Here is a 19,987-nt window from a genome sequence, read left to right on the forward strand (position 1 = left end):
GTCCTAAGTGTGAGGAAAAGAATTTGAACAAACCGTTAATTTCCTGTCCTTTGTCGTTTCGAAGGTATCATTTCTGTTTGTTTGTTTTTCAGCATACTCTTCCTCACAGGCACTGTGCCTGTGACTGGTTTCCCTGGCAACAAAGGAAGAGGAGGGTGCCACCAAAAAGGTACACATTGTTTGTTCTCTCTTCCCGTCCTCAGGGGGGCTGAGGATTGTGGTTAGGTATAGTCAGGACTCCCCCATTCTGTAAATTACTCACAACAGAGGCATCGAGTTTCTCCCAATTCTGTGTAATAGGGGAGGGAGTGAACCACGGAGACAGGTAAGAGACAGGCACAAAACCAAGGTCGGCATCTTCCGGGCAAATGGTCCATCCACATTTCTCCTGCAGCCCCAGAAGGGCCCAGGCTGGCAGTGGCCGCTGGGTGTTCTGGCCACAGAGTGACAACTGGCTCACCTGTGCTGGTCACTTGGCTCCTGGGTCTGAGAGGGTGGGGCATCTTCTGCCACTGAGGCTCTGCCCTCAAGCACCTGCCGGACCCTCTGCATCCCTGGGAAGGGGGAGGCGGGGGCCGGTCAGCACCGACAGCGGGCGGGTGGGGTGGACAGGCTGAGGCTGTGGGGGTCAGAAGAAGGGGCCGTGGAAGGCAGGCGGGAGGGCAGGTGCTTACCCAGGCGGAGCCGGTGGGCCTTGTCCGAGAAAACCAGGCGGAACCAGCCGGGCTCTTTACACCCAAAGGCCTTGCCAGAGGACAGCAGCACCTTGTGGTCCAAGAAGCGGTGCCACAGAAGCATTTCCCCCTCAAAGGTATCCTCGGGCAGGTACTGGGGGAGTAGAAGGGACTCAGGGGACAGGTGAGACCCTGCCCCTCACCTGCTGGAGACAGGCCTGACACTTCCCAGCCCGCAGCTCCCGCATTACCTTTCTCAAGTCAACCCAGATGAAGAATCCAGCCCCTCGACTCAGGAAGGGGATCCCCAGGGCCTTGAGCTCTTCTGAGACATAGGCGTGTGCAGCCTTGAGCCGGGCGTGGTTTTCTGGCAGGTACACCTCATTGATCCAGTCTGCATGGGTAAAAGAGAGGCCAAGAGATAAATCTCCCATCACCCCTCTACTCTGTCCCATGAGCCTCGATGCTGACAAAACTGGCCACATGTTGCCAGGACTGTGTGAGCCCCACCTCTGCTGGCTGACGGGCAAGGGGAGAGGGTTGAGGGGGAGGCCAGGAGGGGATGGGATATTAGAGGTTGCCACGAGGCACCTTGAATCCAGATACTCAGCTTTGACAGCGCCGGATCCCACACCCCATTTGGGAGTCCACAGCACAAAGCTCCCCAGGACACAGGACCGAACCAAGCTCATCCACTTCTCAAGTCATGCTTTAGAGCCACGCAGACCAGGGTTCAGATCCCGGCGTGGCCACGGACAGGGATGGGGCCTTGAGCAACTTCACCTCTTTGATCTTCATTTTGTTACTGGCTTTTTTCTGTTGTTTCTGTACAGTTCTATGCATTTCAACACATGGGTAGATTTGTGTGACCACCTCCACGATCAGGATTCTGAATAGTTCCATCACCCCAAAGAACACCCTCGTGTGTTTATAATCCCATCAGCTTCTTCTCCATCACTACAGTTTTGCTTTTTCCAGAATCACAGAATTGGAATGCATGTCATGAAATCTTTTGAGACTGGTTTCTCTCACTCAGCAGAACGCCTCTGAGAGTAATCCGTGTGACCATGAATTTTATTGCACGGTAATATTCCATCATGTGACGTGCCACGGTCTATGTACCCACTCGGGTGGAAGGACATCTAAGCTATTCCCAGTTATGGGTGGTTACGGAGGAAAGACGACATAAACATCCATGCAGAGGCTTTTGTGTGACCCCAGGGTCAACCCCTAGGAGTGGGATTGTGGGCCATTTGGTACGTGTGTGCTTAACTTTGTAAGAAATTGCTGGCCGGGCTCGGTGGCTCAGCCTGTCATCCCGCGCCTTTGGGAGGCTGAGGTGAGTGGATGGCCTGAGACCTGCCTGGGTAGCGAGACCTCATCTCTACAATAAAAATCAAAAAATCAGCCGGGCGTGGTGGCGCATGCCTGTCATTCCGGCTACTTGGAAGGCTGAGGCGGAAGGATCGCCGGAGCCCAGCAGGTCAAGGCTGCGGTGGCCAGGAGCGGGCGACTGAGTGAGACTCCAACTCAAAAAAAAAAAAAAGAAATTGCTGGGTTGTTTTCCAAAGTGGCTGAACCACTTACTCTTGTACCAGCCATGTATGGGAGTTCCAACTGTTCTTCATCTTTATCAACACTCGATGTTGTCAGTATTTTTAAAAATTGCAGGCCCGGGACCAGGTGTGGTGGCTCACGCCTATAATCCCAGGACTTTGGGAGGCGGAGATGAGAGGACTACCCAAGCATAGGGATTTGAGGCCAACCTGGCCAACTTGACAAGACCTCATCTCTACAATAATTTTTTTAAAAATTAGACAGGCATGGTGGCACACACCCATAGTTCCAGCTACTTAGAAGACTGAGGAAGAAGGATCACCTGAGCCCAGCAGGTCAAGGCTGCAGTAGCCATGAGCGTGCCACTGCATTCCAGCTTAGGCAACAGAGTGAGACTCCAACTCAAAAAAAAAAAAAAACATTATAGGCCAGGTGCAGTAGCTCACACTTGTAATCCCAGCACTTTGGGAGGCTGAGGTGAGAGGATTACCTGAGCCCAGGAGTTCAGGACCAGCCTGGGAAACCTGGTGAGACCTCGCCAATAAATAAATCAAAAAATTAGCTGGGTGTGATGGTATGCACCTGTGGTTCCAACTACCTGGAAGGCAGAGGTGGAAGGATTGCCTGAGCCCAGCAGGTTGCAGAGAAAGACTCCAACTCAAAAAAAAAAAATTATAAGCCAGGTGTGGTGGCTCACGCTTGCAATCCCAGCACTTATCTTCCTGATCTTTATCTCCCTCAACTGCATAATAATAGGGAAAATATGGAAATTCTTGTTTCCCAGGAGCCTGGAGAGGGACAAATGGGCTGACCCAGCAAGAGCAGTTGCAGGCTCAACAAATGGCGGCCATGACAGGTCACCGTTGTGATCTAAACCCACTATGTGAAACTGGAGACAGAATAACTCACAGAGAGAAATATTTCCATTAAAACAGTGTTTTCTTAGTAGCTCTGCTCTCCTTTTTAATTGTTCCCCGCTAATACTAGCAGGTTCACATCAGCCCAAGTCCCTGTTACACACCGGGTTACTTTTCTAATTGAATTACAACCCACACCAACCTCACAGGACGGATACCACCATGATCGCTGTTTTCCAGATGAGGAAACTGAGACTCAGAGAGGTGGAGTCATGAGCCACACATCCAGGAAGTGACTGAGTACAGTACAGAGCCGGCCTAGGCCCAGGGCTGGCGATCTCAAACACGACCCTCAACTCTTCTCACTGGAAGAAGTATCCCTGGCCAGTCCCAGACTGATTCCTGCCTCCCCCGCCCCCGCCATGTTCAGGTCACCAGGCCCAGGCAGTCACCACGGTCCTGGAGCAGCTGTGCCATCTGGTACTGGAGCAAGCCACTGAGGCCATGATAGCGGCAGAGGGAAGCCACAGCAGTGGCCACGTCCTGGTTTTCTGTGTACAGAGTGCCAAAGCGGAGCCCAGACATCCCAAAGTCCTGAGGGAAGAAGAACCCTAGGTGGAGGCCAGCCCCACAGAGGAGGCCAGTTCCACCCACCTCTCTGCCAGCCCACCTCCCTGACACCCCCGAGGCCAGCCAGGAGCTCACCTTGCTGGCTGCCCACATCACGTGGGTCCTCTGGGGGTCAGGCAGCCTGCAGAGAACACAGCATGGAAACAGAGGCAACACAGGGCCGTGGGAGCCCAAACATGTTTGGGTGAACAAACAAGGGGTGGGTGGGCGAATCTGGCTCTACATCTGGGGCATGCCCTGGCTTCATGTCTCTGCCACTGATTCCCACAACAGCCCACAGGGCGAATCTAGTCGTCTGCCTGTTTTTGTAAATAAAGTTTTATTGGCACACAGTCACAACCATTCACTTACACAGCTCCATGGCAGATGAGCAAGAGGCCAAATGGCCCATAAAGCCTCAAACACTGACTACCTGGCTCTGTGGGTAAGTTTGCCGGATCTTGACCTAGAACCTAGCTCAAGTGTCACTTCCTCAAAGAGACCCTCCCTAACCACTGCCCCTTCCTCCCCCGAGACCAGGCCAATCAGGGACCTAAGCAGATTCTCCCAAAGTTCCTAGACGGCTGTCTGAGCATTTATCAAGGCCGTCATCGGAGGACGAGCTGTGCGTTTGGCTGCTAAAATTATTTTCTGGCTAGAAATCAAAGTCTCACATAGGAAGGGCCTATGTCTTTCTTGCTTGCTTGCTCACTGTTGCACCCCCAGTGCCCGGCACAGTGCCTGGTACAGAATACCTGCCCTACACACGTTATTTCCTGACTAACCGAGAATCATGGACAAGTTGCTTTTTCTCTGTGCCTCACTCCCTTAATCCAGAAGGCACATGCAAATAACACTCGATGCTCTAGCCACTCCACAGAGCCTCGTGAGAACTAGAAGACAGAACTAACCGAGAGGCTTAGCAGGGCTAACAGTTCCCGACAACCAGCAGACGCTGTTTGAGTCCTTGAAGGTCAGATCTGCAGGCTTTCAGATAATCCAGTCCAAATGTTTCCAAAGGCGTTTTGACTACAAATTCTTTGCCTACGCTAAATCTAACTAAAGGGCCCGATTTTTTTTTATTTTTTATTTTTTTGAGAAAGCAGGATTTATTGAGAGGACAGAAAAGCTCCCACAGTGGGAGGGCACCCAAAGGGGTTGCCCTACTTGTTTTTTTTTTTAAAGATCAATATTTAGCCAGGCGCAGTGGCTCACGCCTACAATCCCAGCACTTTGGGAGACCGAGGCAAGTGGATTGCCGGAGCCTGTGTGTTCGATACCATCCTGGGCAACTTGGCGAGTCCTCACCTCTATAATCAACCAAAAAATTAGCTGGGTGTGGTGGCGCATGCCTGTGGTTCCAGCTACTCGGAAGCCTGAGGCGGAAGGATCGCCAGAGCCCAGCAGGTCGAGGCTGCAGTGGCTGGGAGGATGCCACTGCCCCCCAGCCTGGATGATGGAGTGAGACTCCGACTCAGAAAAAAAAATCTATATTTGAATAGCCAGAAATGTTTGGCACCAGAAGTATGTGCTGAACGAGTGACGACTGGGTGAATGAAGCCAGAGCTGCTCCGGGGATGAAGGCAACAGCAAAGGAGGCCAGTCTCCTACCCACTCAGCCCTCCCTCCAGGAGTCCCAAGGCCCTCCCTGGAGTTCTCGGGAACTCCGCAAAGCAAGGCGAAACCACTCACCTAGCCTAGCCCTCCCGCCTTCTCACTGGGGGACCAGAAGACCAGGGCATTCGCTGGGTGGAAGTGGGCTGCCCTGGGCAGGCCATGCCCCATCGTGACTAAGCCAGAAGGGCCCCGGGGCATCGTGAGATGATGGGGGTTGGCGGAATTGGCTGGGTCGGGGGAGCCTCACCCTTCTAGGCTCAGGACACTGCGGTAGCCCACCGACTCCTCAAACACGGACAGCATGTAGACCTCATCTACGATCACGTGCAGCTTGTGCCTGGAATGAGGCAGGAGGCGGGGAGGAGACAGCATGGTGTGGAGGCAAATGTGTCCCCCAGGGTGTGGTGACGATGCCTCAGAGATCCGGAGGGACCACGGTCCAGATCCGGGTCACCAAACTTGTTTTCCCCAGGAACACCCTTCTCTTGTCTCTTTTTTCAAGCAAGTAGGAAGTCATACACACAAAGCAGAGGATAGTGGAGTTCCAAGCATTGCAGGGGACCGGGGGAGCGCTGACACACTTTCACAGAGGGGCACAGTCAAGTACAAGGGCTCCATCCAGAGACCCAGGTTCATGTCTGGCTCCACCCCTCACCTGACCACTCAAAGACTCAGTGAACTGGGCGTGATAACAGCATCAGGACCTGATAAGGTTGCTGTGAGGATTGCATGAGATACATAAACTGCTTGGTGTGGTGCCTGGCTTCTAGAGTGTGCAACAATAGCTGCTATTATAAACAGAGAGAGAGAGAAGGAAAAATTGCACCACAAATCCCTGAGGCCCCTCCCCTCTACTGGGAGGGGCCAAAGCAAGTAGAAGCAAGTAGAAGCAGGGTCAAGAGAGTATAGGTCCTGCACCCAGGCCCGAAACAGAACCCACAACTGCCCAGATGCTCTATGGGGATGCACGGGGGTGCCTCACCTCTTGGCAAACACCAGGTACTCCTGCAGCTCTCCCGGGGAGTAGACGTCACCCAGAGGGTTCTGGGGGTTGAGGAGGATGAGGCCTTTGACCTTCACACCCTGAAACCATCCACAGGGCAGAGAACCTCAGCCCTTCCCCAAGGCCAGAGTCACATGCTCAAAGAGGGCTGATCGCCAGACAGCTCCCGGGAAAGGTGAGGGGGACGTGGTCATGATCCAAATGAAGCAAACAAGCAGGACACGGAAGTACATCCATGGCACCGTGCCAAGGATGGAGAAAAGAAATGCAGAGAACATGGTCCAGAGAGAAATATGCCAGGATGTTACCTTGCTTGTTAGAATTATGGACAGAACACAAGAGTGTAGATGACAGCATTGTGAGGACCTCCCAAAAGCTAAATACAAAAAATAAACAAAGACACACACACAAAAAAAAAGGGCTGGGCACAGTGGCTCATGCCTATAATCCCAGCACTTTGGGAGGCCGAGGTGAGAGGATTGCCTGAGCCTATGGGTTCGAGACCAGCCTGGCAACTTGGTGAGACCGCATCTCTACAATAAATAAAAAAATTAGCCAGCACGGTGGCACATGCCTGTAATTCCAGCTACTTGGAAGGCTGAGGTGAAAGGATCGCCTGAGCCAAGCAGGTCAAGGCTGTGGTGGCCAGGAGCATGCCACTGCCCTCCAGCCTGGGTGACAGAATGAGACTCCAACTCAAAAAAAGAATTGCGGGTAGGCCTTTTGCCCTTTCAAAATTCCTACAGTGTGGCCAGGCGCAGTGACTCATGACTGTAAACCCGCACTTTGGGAGGCTGGGGTAAGAGGGACTGCTTGATCCAAAGAGTTCAAGACTAGCCTAAGCAACATAGCAAGACCTCGTCTCCACGAAAAATCCAAAAAATTGGCTAGGTGTGGCGGAGTGTGCCTATAGGCCCCAGCTACTTGGGAGGCTGAGGCAGAAGGATCACCTAAGCCCAGAAGGTTGAGGCTGCAGTCAGCCATGAGTGTGCCACTGTACTCTAGCCTGGGCATCAGAATGAGACTCCAATGGGAAAAAAAAAAAATTCCTACAGTGAGCAAGCACAGCTTTCATAGCCAAGGCAAAAAAATTAAATAGGCTTCTGAAAGTGGATTGGAAAGGAACCACTGAGTACTGTGTCTGGCTTTCCTCGGGAAACCTCAAATTCCCACAAAGTGGGCAGGACCACCCCCTCCAGTGGCCAGGGAGACTTGCTAAGCCATAGGCACCTGCGTCCCACGCTTGCCCCACTGACTCAGAATCAGATGGAGTGGGGAGAGGGGATTTCATTGGAGCTCCCTGGCTGATTCTCTGTACACTGAGGTCTAGTCTTTTTCCAAAGGTAAGGCCCTCCGCAGGCAGGGTCCTGCCTGACTCCCAGATGGTTCCGTGTACCACCCTACCCAACTGTCCCCATCACGGGCTGCCAGCCCTGCTCCCAGGAAATCGGCCACAGGAGGAAGGGTCCATGCCCTCCCCGCTCAGACCCACCCACTCCCAGCCTCAGGTTCAATTTGGTCCCCACACCTCAGTCTCTGCTTCTTGCAGGGCCGTCTCCAGCTTCTCCACTGTGAGCTGGAAGGGGCGTGTGTCCGGCCCAGTGACCTGGAAAAAGACCCACCAAAGCCACCAGCCAAATTCAGTGGCCCTCTCCCTGCCCCCAACCCTGAACTCTCAGGTCTCTCCTCCCCTGTCACCTCCAGCCTTACTCAGAACAGTCTCTGGAAGAACAGGCGGGGTCCCCACCGCCCACTGCAGCAGGGACACCCTCATCACTCTCGGGTTTATGGTAGAGGCCCCGGGGGTCCTCTGATCGGGGTTCAAGGGCTTCCATGCTGAGGTGCGAGCTGACCTGCTCCCACCCTGGTATTTCTGGGGCTGGCTCTTGGCTTCAGCATCAGCCTAGGGAATCTCGGAGCTTGGAGCTTGGCAGCCGTTGGGACACCTGGCCATGGGCCCTCGTATGGACTTCCTCGTATGTCCCTCCTCAGATCCAGCCTCCAGGAGGGCCCGGGTTGCCCACAGGCACCAGGACTCTTACCTCACTGTCCAGGTAGACACAGGCCAGTCGGACGTTGCCATAGAGACAGACATGCTGCGTGATGGCTCCATAGTAAGGGGTAGGGATCAGGAAAGCCTCTGGGGACAGAAGTGGACGGGGTCTGTCACCCTCTGGCCAGAACACCCCAGGGCCTCTGGTCACTGGCTCCGCTGCCTCTCCAACCTTCAACAACCTTCTCAAAGTCCTTCAAAAGCCTGCACATACTGGCATCAGTCCCCTTCCTAATAATTAACAACTAACATTCACTGAGCACTTACTATGTGCTGGGAACTGCGCTGACCATTTATTTACGTTTTATTTCGTTTGCTCCTCACAACCATTGATTGTGTAGTAGGTAGGGTTATCATCCCAACTTTATAGACAAAGAAAGGGAAGCTTAGAGGGTCCTTGCTCTTGCCTGTTCTAGAATGGCAGAAAATTGCCTATTGTACCTTTACAATGACTCTTCCTTCTCTGGTTCAAATCCTGGTTACTACTTCTCTTTCTGTGACTTTGACAAGTTCCTTAACCTCCTGTGTCTTAAGTCTCCTCATCTGTAAAATGGAGACAACCATAGACGACACCTCACAGAAGTGCCGTGAGTGTTAAGTGCCATACCATCTGTTGAACCTTAGGCCAGTGCCTGGAACACAGTAAGTGCTCAATAAATGTTACCTATACTCTACTGAAACTATGATGAATGAGCTTCTGTGCCTTGCAACCCACCACCCCAACAATGCCCAGTTCTAATAAGACCATGGCTCTTGGAAGCAGGCTCTGCCGGCTGCCCCCTCAGCCACCATTCCAATGCTCTTCCTTGCCAAGAGGGCACCAATCTTCAGACACGACCAGTAACACGTCCAGGGAAGGCGACCCTTCCCCCAGCCGCAGGAATGAACCACACCTGGCTTAAGGCAACCCTGATTCTCTTAGCCCCTCTGCCAGGGATGCTTTGGGAATGCGTTTATGAGTCAGTTGTCAGTAAGACCTAAGAGGGCCTCTGCTGGGACTCTTGTTAAATACAATACCCCTATTTCTCTCTCCTGATTTAAAAAAAAAAAGCCCAACATCACCCCTTCTCCTGCTTTAAGACACACCATCACGTGAGGCTGAGACAACCACATTGCAAGCAAGGAGAAGCCAAGGTCACCACAGAGAGAAAGTCCGGGACCCTGGCATCACTCAAGCCTCCCATGGAACTGCAAACCCCCAGGTGTTTTGTCAAGCCACTTATGAGCCCCCTACAGTCTGGTGTGTTCTATTACGGCCGGAAGCAAACTGTGGAGCCCCTGAGGCCAGGCAGCCAGGGAGGCTGCAAGCACCACACAGGGCGCAGGGTGGTGGGCCAGGGAGCACTTACCCCCCACCTCACACAGCACGGTGGCCAGGGCAGAGAAGAGCGAGGCACAGCCGTTCAGAACCACCACCTGAGGGTGACATACAGCAGGATGGAGATGAGTCCGTTCGGGGAGGGAGCAGGGACCCGCAGCCTCTGTTCCAGGACAGCACAGAGGGAGAGCCAGGCCCCTCCTCGGGGCCCCCTGGGCCTCTGTCACAACCAAGGGGGTCCTCGAAGGCCCCTCCCGACGAGCAGCCAAGCTCACCGTGTGGCCCCTACTCCAGACCATCTGGGCGGGGGCAGGGGCTGCTCACCCAGAGGGTCTCCCCTGGAGGCGTGGAGGCAGACCAGACGGACCAGAGAACAACTTGGGGCTAAAGACATACCCAAACTCTAGACACCTGGGGTTAGGGGAAAGAGGGGGGAGGCGTGCCTCCTTCTACTTTGAAACAAATCAAAACGGAGTGAAAGGGGATCCCAACCCCACCTTACCCGTGACCAGCCAGAAGTTTGGGAGGAGGGTCAGAAGGCAGGATGGGGCAGAGGAGGGGCCACTCACATTCTCCGGCTTGAGGGGAGCTGGGCTCTTGCAGTAGAAAGACAGGAACTTGGCCACTTCCTCCCGGAGGCTGGAAATGACATAGACAACAGGTGCTTGTGGGTCCTCAACCCACAGTGCACCCCAAAGCCCTCGGTGGCCCGTCAGGCAGCTCCATGCCTCTCCCCCAGTTTCCCAGGAGGTGAGTATGGGCGTATCTGTCTCCACCCCGTAGTACCCGCCTTCCCCCACCATCATCCACGAGCACTGCAGTAGTTCTACAACACCCCAGGACACCTAATCAGGAGATGTCAGGAATATCACAAGTAATACTCTCCTAGGTAGATCTTGCTAATCATCACAGCAGACATCATTATGACAATACTTATGACCATAGTTATTATTACTAATACTTCTTGAGCATTTAACTTATACAAATGTTGCTCAGAAAGTCTAACTCATTTCATCTTCTTAACAATCCTATCATGTGGCTACTATTATTCCAATTATGCAGACAAGGAGTCTGAGATTTGAAGGAATGCCGTTACTTGCTGATAAGAGGCGGAGTCCACAGTCAAGCCCAGGGGTCTGACCCTAGGGCCACCTCCTACTTCCTATACCAGATGAGCACGTGCTTTGGAATCAGTCTTGGCGCCAAGTCCCACTCAGCCACCAAGCCTCTAGAATGGTGTCTGGCCCCGAGTAAGTACTCAGTAAGTGCACACTATTGTTGATAGGATTCACAGCTTCCCATCTTACCATTAGAGAAAAGTCAGCTCCCCAGACACCGACCCGGGCTTCTCTAAAGCCACCGAGAGAGCAGGGACAAACTCCTAAAAGCCCTCCTCATGCCTGAGAGCTGGTTCACAGAAACCAGCTGGGCAGTGACTGGCATAAGGCATCGGCTCCCCGCAGATGGCCCAGGAGGCCCCTCGGTCACCAGGTCTCCAGGCCTAGGCCTCGACCTGCCACCACCAAATGGAGCTGGATGATTCTTTGTTGTGGGGGCTGTCGTGGGCCCCATAGTGGCTTTAGCAGCGTTCCTGGCCTCTGCCCACGAAATGCCACTAGCAGCCCCCTCCCGGTTATGACAACCAGAAACGTCTGCCAAGATTGCTATCTAGCCCTTGGAGAGCTAACTCGTTCTAGGACAACTACTTACAACAGATGCCCCCTCCAGTCAGGGTACTGCAGCAGGGACGGCTCCACCCGGTGCATGTCACTCTGACTCAGCTGGGGACAGAGAGGGAAGGGCAGGGCTGATGGCCAGCACTGCCACCCGCGACCACAGCACTGAGACTTTTAAGGCCAAGAGCTTGTTCTGCTCGTAAGAAAACCTGCCAGGGGGCGGTGCAAACAACACAGCTTTCTCATGCCCATCTGCAGATGAGAAAACTGAGGCTCGAAAAAGCAAAGTTGGCCAGGCGTGGCGACTCAAGCCTGTCATCCCAGCACTTTGGGAGGCTGAGGCAAGAGGACTGCCTGAGCCCAGGAGTTCAAGACCAGCCTAGGCAACTTGGTGAGACCTCGTCTCTGCAATATATCAAAAAATTAGCCGGGCAAGGTAGCAACCCTGTAGTTCCGGCTACTGGGAAGGCTGAGGCGGAAGGATCGCCGGAACCCAGCAGGTCGACGCTGGGGTGGCCATGAGCATGCCACTGCACTCCAGCCTGGGCGATAAAGTGAGACTCTGACTCAAAGAAAAAAAAGCGAAGTCACTCAGCCAGAGGCACAAAGCCAGCGAGTGGCAGAGCTGAGACAAAAACCCAGGATTTTTGACTCCTAGTCTGGTGTTCTTTATTTAACACTGCCACCTAAAAATATTGGAGGGACACCAGGCATGGTGGCTCATGCCTATAATCCCAGCACTTTGAGAGGACTGCCTGAGCCTGCAGGTCCGAGACCAGCCTGGGCAACTTGGTGAGACCTCATCCCTACAATAAATCAAAAACTAGCCAGGCATGGCAGCATGTACCTGTAGTTTCAGCTACTTGGAAGGCTGAGATGGAAGGATCACCGGAGCCCAGCAGCTTAAGGCTGCAGTGGCCATGAGCATGCCACTGCACTCCAGCCTGGGCAACAGAGTGAGACTCCAACTCAAAAAATTTGGAGGGGTGGACTTGCAGAGACACTACTCCACATCTCCACGGGGTGACGGAAGAGGCCCAGCATTGGGAGTTATCACCCATGTCTTGGCTCCAACTTCTGGAAGGACTCAGGTCACCGTCTTCCTGCAGACTCAGATCAGCCTCATGCTTTGGAAAACATGGCGGTTTCTCGATCACCCTCTCTGTGACCAGATGCCAGGTTAATAACTCAGGGCATCATAAATACGACAGAGAAGGACTGATGTGGGGGCCTCGGACAGTGGGGCTGGAGATGAAAGGGATCATCCACTCCCATATGACTGGGTTTAGCCTTTCCCCTCTCTCCCTGCTTCCCTTAGAGCTGCTGTCCAATATGTAGCCACTGGCCACGTGTGGCTAACTGAACACCTGAAATGTGGCTAGTCTGAATTAAGACACGATGGATTTTGAAGAATTGTAATTTGTCAAAATATATCCTTAATAGCTGGCACATTGATTACATGCTGAAATGGTCATACTTTGGCTATATTGGGCTAAGTAAAATATATTAGTAAAGTAAATTCATCAGGTTTTTCAAAGTTTTAGTAGACTATTTGTACTCACACCTGTGGTGTGCTGCTTACTCATTTTGGTGCTGAGCTGTCTTAGAAAGAGGAACAGACTGTAGGTAAAAACAGGTCTTTAAAACCTACTCCCGGCCGGGCACGGTGGCTCATGCCTATAATCCCAGCTCTTTGGGAGGCCGAGGTGAGAGTATTGCCTGAGTCCATGGGTTTGAGACCAGCCCAGGCAACTCAGGGAGACCGCGACTCTACAATAAATAAATAATTAGGCGGGTGTGGTAGCATGCACCTGTAGTTCCGGCTATTTGGAAAGCTGAGGCGGAAGGATTGCCAGAGCCCAGCAGGTCGAGGCTGTGGTGCCCGTGAGCATGACACTGCACTCCAGCCTGGGTGACAGAATGAGACTCCAATTAAAAAAAAAAGAAAGAAAATAAATAAATAAAACCTACTCTCTACAACCCCCACCCCATAGGGCTTGGATTTTTCACCTTGGGGCACACGTTCCTTTGGTTTTGGCATTGCTGTCACTACAAGCCCAAACTCCGCCACTCCGACCTAGGAGGTATACATATCACGTGTTTCTAGTGGTTTACTAGACATGGCGCACACCAGCTCAAGAAATCTGATCATGAAATTTTTTAGGAATGTTGCAAGCTGTGTTAAAAACAGCCATTGGCTGGGCACCATGGCTCAGCCTGTCATCCCAGCACTTTGAGAGGCCGAGGTGAGAAGACTGCCTGAGCCCGGGGATTCGAGACCAGCCTGGGCAACTTGATGAGACCTTGTTTCTACAATAAATAAAAAAATAATAAGCCGGACATGGTAGCACACATGCCTGTAGTTCCAGCTACTTGGAAGGCTGAGGCAGAAGGATCACCAGAGCCCAGCAGGGCGAGGCTGCAGTGGCCGGGAGCCTGGCACTGCATTCCAGTCTGGGCTCAAAAGCAAAACAAAAAAACCAGCCATTTAAAAATGCAACATGAACTTACAGTTAAGCAAATGATCTTACAAACAGACAGTAAGCACTCCCACACCACTTTCTGATTGGCTACTAACTTCCACCATCTGTATCCTTGGGGTCGTTTCTGTGTGTCTGTGTGGTGGGAGTCACATCAAGCACACCAGTGCACATCTCTTCCAACTCTGCATGGAACGATGTCACATTGGTGGCTTGAAATCGGTCTTGGGGGGAACATTGACACTATGCATATTAGCAAAGCTACAGATCAGGGCTTCTTTTATCCCCTGAAGTACCAGTTGCTGAATACCACCCACAGAGCACTGTTTCCCCTCCCCCCAGATCAGGGACCCCACACAGCAGGAAGGACTGAGTGAAGAAAAGAGTCAGGAGCAGAGTAGAAAGTGACTTGCCCAGGGTCACACAGAAAGCTGTTCCCAGGCAGGCCTGGAACTGGGTCTCCTGACTCCTGGACCCGGATCGCCAGGCAATCAGCAAGCCCTCGGGGGAGAGCATTCCAGGGAAGACAGCGCCTCGGAACCCGCGGTGCCACCCCGAGGTGCCCCAGAACTCACCCGCCTGGACAGCAGGTCATAGCAGAGTTTGTTCTCACTGGTGCCCAAGTTAACGATGCCCTGGAGATGGAAAACACAGAGGCACATTGAGCATGGCAGGGGGTGCCACTGAGAGGCTGGGGAGCCCACCAAGGCAGCAAAGCAAAGTGGAAGTGCTCTGGCACCTGCCCTTCCAACCACCCTTCCTTGCCTCTGCTCAAGCCACGCCCTCTGCTGGGCTCCTGGATCCTATCTTCCCACTTCTCAAGCTCGTCTCCTCCAGGAAGCCCCCCGGAAAGCCTCACCGGGAAGGGATCTTTTTTCTTCTGAATCTCACAGCTCTTGATCTACTCCCTTTAGAGCACCGGCCGGTTTCTGACTCAGGTCACAGGGTCTGAGTACAGGCCACGTCTCCTCGACTGATGGAGGGTAAGCTCCCTGAAGACCAGACGCATGACGAAGGCAACAGTGTGCTTCTCCAGGGGCTTAGCAGGGCTCAGTACAGGTTTACAGGGTGAACAACTGTCTACGACAAATTGACTCTCTGGCAGGAACAGAAGTGAAGGCTGATGGAGGCCAAGAAGGACCCCATATCGGTGTAAATGCTAGGAGACCTGGGCAGCATCACACAACACCTGCCTCCACTCACAGGCATTTACTCTCACGGGAGAGGGAGGGGAGCAATACAGAAGCAAACCTTGGAAGACCTGTGGCAAAATAAAGGGTGGTGCTCCTTCACCCCTCAGGGAGCAAACAGCCATGACCTCCCGGGCTCAGGCGACCTTTCCACCTCAGTCTCCCAAGTAGCTGGGATTACAGGCGTGTGCCACTATACCCGGCTTTTTTTAATTTTTGTAGAGTCGAGGTCTCGCTAGGTTGTCCAGGCTGGTCTCCAACTCCTGGGCTCAAACAGTCCTCCTACCACGGCCTCCCAAAGACATGGGATTACAGGTGGCTCCCCCACCCACAGCCAACCCACCCACACATCCCTTCAAAACACATGCTCAGTCCAAAGCTTTCTCACCCTGCACTGCTGGGACCCTGGGACAGACCACCACGACTTCCTGTCCACATCACCGTAATAGCATCCCTGTTTCCTGAATGTGCCCTTACCCGCTGAGGGAATCTCCATCCAGAGTCCAAAGTCAGCTTTTAGAAACCCAAATCAGACTGTGTTGCCCCTCCTTTGAATATCTCCCGCCTTGTCTAAAATCAGAAGGCTCACCACGCCCTGCGGTCCTACAGATCTATTGCCACGGCTGCCCCATGTCCTTGTTTTGAATCCCATGTTTGCTTTATTTTTAAATAAAATGTGTTTCTCAGAGCAGCTGTAGGTTCACAGCACATGGAAGAGGAAGGACAGAGAGTTCCCACAGACTCCCTGCCCCTACAAACACACCTATCCATGCTTTCTTTCCTGCTGTCTTTATCTGTTTGCGCCTGCCATCACAGAATGCCACACACTGAGCAATTTGGAAATGACAGAACTTCACTGCATGGCTCTGGGGACTGGGAAGTCCAAGATCAAGGGAGAGCAACTGGTCTTCCCATTACCCTCCGGACCTCATCGCCTGTTCAGACCTTTACTCCAGCCCCAGCGGCCCCTTCACTGTCCTTTGAAGTCACCAAGCATGGTCACACCCTGGGGCCTTTGCACTGGCTGTTCCCTCTGCCTGGAATCCTCCTCCCCGATATCCTCATGGCTCGCTCCCTGGGCAGGCTCTAAGATCGCCACCTCCTCATGGCTCGCTCCCTGGGCAGGCTCTAAGATCGCCACCTCCTCGTATTCATATCTCTTTTTCTTTTCTTTTTTTTCATTCCTTCTTTTTTCTTTTTTTTTTGGAGTCGGGGTCTGTCTCTCTGTCACCCAAGCTGGAGTGCAGTGTCACAATCATAGTTCACCCCATCCTTAACCTCCTGGGCTCAGGCAATCCTTCTACCTCAGTCTCCCAAGTGGCTGGAATTCCAGGCATGCACCACCATGCCTGGTTTTTACTTTCATTTTTTGTAAAGTCAAGGTCTTGCTATGCTGCCCAGACTGGTCTCAAACTCCTAAGCTCAAACAATCCTCCCACCTTGGCCGCCCAAAGGGCTGGGATTACAGGAGTGAGCCACCATGCCTGGTCTACCCAATACCTCTTGAGTGTGGGCTGGACCTAGGGACTTGCTGCTAATGAACAGAATACACAGAAGTGACAGGATGCCACTTCTGAGGTTAGAAAGTCTGTGGCTTCATCTTGGGTACTCCTGATCTCTCACCCTCTCTGGGGTCACTTGCCCTGGGGGACGCCAGCTGCCATGGCATGAGACAGTCCTGGGGAGAAGCTCACGTGGAGAGAGACTGAGGCCCGTCAACAACCATGCAGGTGAGCTTGGAAGTGGAGTCTGTCTTCCCATCCAATCACCTTTCCCCAACCGGGTCAAGACCACAGCCCCGGTTCACAGAAAATCTTGAACCTGAGGGAGCCACCGGGATTCCTGAATCTCAGAAACTGTAAAATGTTTTTTAAAAATTGTGAAATAGTTTTAAGTTGTTAAAATGTGGGGCCATTTGTTACACAGCAATAGATAACTAATATAATCCCCCGCTTTTTTCAAGTCTCCACTCAAAAGTCACCTTATTAAAGTAGCCTTCTATGACCTGCTTCTGTTAAAAAGCAACACCCCCAGCCCATACATTACTCTCTGTCTTCGGTTTACTTTTCTCTATAGTACTTGGCCTCATATAATGTTTTGGGTTTTTTTCTCTGTTACTGTCTGTCTCCTCACATAGACTACAAACTCTGAAAATGAGAACTTTGTCTTAGGCCGGGTGCAGTGGCTCAAGCCTATAATCCCAGCACTTTGGGAGGCCGAGGTGAGAGGATTGGCTGAGCTCACGGTTTTGAGATTAGCCTGGGCAACTTGGTGAGAACTCATCTCTACAATAAACTTTTTTAAAAAAGAACTTTGTTCACTGCTATAACTCTAGCACCTAGAATAGTGCTGTCACCTGGTAGGTGCTCAGCAAATGAATATTATTATTTTTTGTTTTTGTTTGAGTCGGAGTCTCATTCTGTCACCCAGGCCGGAGTGCAGTGGAACACTCACAGCCACCTCGGTGTCAATCTGCTGGGCTCCAATGAGCTCCTGCCTCAGCCTTCCAAAAAGCCAGAACTATGGATGCATGCTACCATGCCCAACTAATTTTCTATTAATTGTAGAGAAGAGGTCTCACCAAGTTGTCTAGGCTGGTCTAGAACCCACGAGCTCAGGCAACCTACTCACCTTGGCATCTGAAAGTGCTGGGATTACAGGCTGGGCTACCAAGCCCAGTCGCAAATGAAGATTATTAAAGGGCTTTTTGTGACAGCTCTCTGACTTCGGAAGGTATTACTAAGAATAGCTTATAGCAGGGGACCCCAAACCCCAAGCTGTGGACGGGTACGAGTCCATATCCGTGGCCTGTTGGGAACCGAGGCAGAAGGTGAGCGGCGGGCAAGCAGAGCTCCGTCTGCAGTCAGATCAGCGGCGGCATTAAATTCTCATAGGAGCATGAACCCCACTGTGAACTGCACATGTGACGGGTTTAGGTTGTGCACTACTTATGAGAATCTGATGCCTAAAGATCCCCCCCGATCCATGTCTTCCGTGAAACTGGTCCCCGATGCCAAAAAGGTCGGGGACCGCCGGCTTATGGTAACCAGGACAGATGATACGAGTAATAACAGCAGCTACCAGGTATTGTGTGTATGATGTGGCAAGCACTGTGCCAATAACTTCGTATACCGGCTCTCATTTAAACTTGACTCTCCTTCAGAGCAGGTATTATCATCCCATCGAGGTTCAAAGAGTTTAAGTAATGAGCTCAACACTGTACACCCCGGAAGTGAAATGGTTATGACCTGAACCCTGCCTCTGCCCCAGCTCCAAAGTTGGATAATTGAAAGATCACAGGTCAGCATTCTATGGGTTTTTTTTTTTTTGAGTTGGAGTCTCACTCTGTCGCCCAGACTGGAGTGCAGTGGCCACTCTCGGCCACTGCAGCCTCGACCTGCTGAGCTCCGGCGATCCTTCCACCTCAGCCTTCCCAGTAGCCGGAATTACAGGCATGCGCTACCACGCCCGGCTGATTTTTTGATTTATTGTAGAGATGAGGTCTCGCTGCCCAGGCGGGTCTCGAACTCGCGGGCTCAGGCCATCCACTCACCTCAGCCTCCCAAAGGCGCGGGATTCCAGGCTGAGCCACCGAGCCTGGCTCTATGGTTCTTAAAATCCTCCCTCACAAATCAGGGTGCCCTTTATTCCAAATGGGCCGTGTTCTCATCCTCACAATAAACTGGAGCCTCATTGAACGACGTCAGACGCCCTCTTGGGGGTCAGAGGACCATCCTGACGAGAGTGAGCTGGGTGCTGCCCGACTGGCTAAGGGAGGGTGCCCTACCCTGCAGTCCCCTCTTGGGAGGGGAGCCTCACTCACGCTGGGGTTCTTGTCTTCATCATACTCATCCGTGCGGTAGGTCCGATAGCCCTCCTCAGCTGAGTCCCAGAACCATTTGATCATCCTTCCTCTAGAGGACAGGTAGGAGCCATCGGAGAACACAGCAGGATCGCCCACTCCACGGAGCCCTGGCAGCTTCTGGTCTGGTTTTCTGGAGCATTCTCCTTCCCCATGGCTACTGCCCAGGTCCTGTGTAGAGGCTGGACACAGAGAGGAGGCAGGAGCCCTGGATTCCATCTGCAAAAGACAAAAGCGCTCAATGCACAGACCCGCCCAAGGGCTTTCCAGAGCACAAGCATCAAAGAGGTGGAGTCACGGGGTCCTCTTCCTCTTAGCTGCCCCTCCTTTAAGTTTGTGCACTCATCACTGTGCAAGTCCCTTACTCGTTGTGACCTGTGTGCAACCGCTCCAACCAGTGAAATCTGGCAAGGACCTATTATGTGCCAGGGACTGTCCTGGCGACGCTGATGTGACTTTAATACGTGGCTGCGTTGGCTTGATCTGCTTCTGCAGCCTCAAGGGTCCCCACGTTGTATTTCCATTCTGGCCGATGTCAGTTACACAAAGCCAAGAAAAAATGATCGACATTAAAGCAGATGGTGGCCTGGGAGTCCTGGTCTTGTGGAGCAGAGGGCAAAATGGGATAACTCAGCGATCTGGAGCCGATGGTGGGCAGAACCAGGGGAAGTGGAGTGGGGTCTCCACAAGTGCAGGCACGCCAGGCCGAGCTCCAGGGCCAGCGTCTTCACTCCCAGGCGGGATGGAGGCCGCCTAGGTGTGGGGGAGGATGGTCTCATTCCGCCGTGGAGTGGGCACCTTCGCCCCTGTACGCCAGCTTCCTGGACCGCACAGTGGGTACGACAGCAGCCCCGCCAGGGGTGGCGTGAGGGGCCGAGGCTGTAAGTTAACCGAGACAAGGCGCCCGGCTCAAGTTCAGCAAAACGAGTCATCAGGGCACAGCTTGCCCAGTCCTGATGCCCAAGGTCTCGCACTCCAAAGGGCGGGCGATGGGCGGGAGGCCCAGAAGCCCGGGGGGTCCCGCGCTTACGCACCGCTCCGCCAAGCCCTCGGCGGGGTGGGGGCTGTCCTCCCCCAATCGGCGGGCTCTC

General features: G+C 52.9%; 1 protein-coding gene across 1 annotated transcript; it reads right to left on the reverse strand.

Moving 5' to 3' along the window:
- Positions 1-319: 319 nt before the first annotated feature.
- Positions 320-19,987, reverse strand: LOC103264174 (1-aminocyclopropane-1-carboxylate synthase-like protein 1). The gene is made up of 15 exons (XM_008061820.2): positions 19,931-19,987; positions 18,858-19,115; positions 14,420-14,479; positions 11,399-11,469; positions 10,258-10,327; positions 9,720-9,786; positions 8,360-8,457; positions 7,846-7,923; positions 6,297-6,397; positions 5,562-5,651; positions 3,794-3,839; positions 3,541-3,682; positions 926-1,068; positions 675-828; positions 320-554 (listed from the first exon to the last, which is right to left on the reverse strand). Exons 2-15 carry the CDS (start codon positions 19,113-19,115, stop codon positions 457-459), a joined length of 1,476 nt encoding a protein of 491 aa, XP_008060011.1. The 5' UTR covers positions 19,931-19,987; the 3' UTR covers positions 320-456.

The sequence above is a fragment of the Carlito syrichta genome, unplaced genomic scaffold (assembly GCF_000164805.1).
Source record: "Carlito syrichta isolate Samal-C Ts95f unplaced genomic scaffold, Tarsius_syrichta-2.0.1 Scaffold305622, whole genome shotgun sequence".
In the NCBI taxonomy this organism is placed as follows: domain Eukaryota; kingdom Metazoa; phylum Chordata; class Mammalia; order Primates; family Tarsiidae; genus Carlito; species Carlito syrichta.

Bases quoted from the DNA above. Each gene is read 5' to 3' on its own strand.
- LOC103264174 (XM_008061820.2), bottom strand. From the start codon at position 19,115: ATGGAATCCAGGGCTCCTGCCTCCTCTCTGTGTCCAGCCTCTACACAG. The intron at 5,652-6,296 runs GTGAGGCACCCC...GCCTCATTCCAG, and splicing joins TACCTGGTGTTTGCCAAGAG to GCACAAGCTGCACGTGATCG. The intron at 555-674 runs GTAAGCACCTGC...CCCCCTTCCCAG, and splicing joins GGCCCACCGGCTCCGCCTGG to GGATGCAGAGGGTCCGGCAG.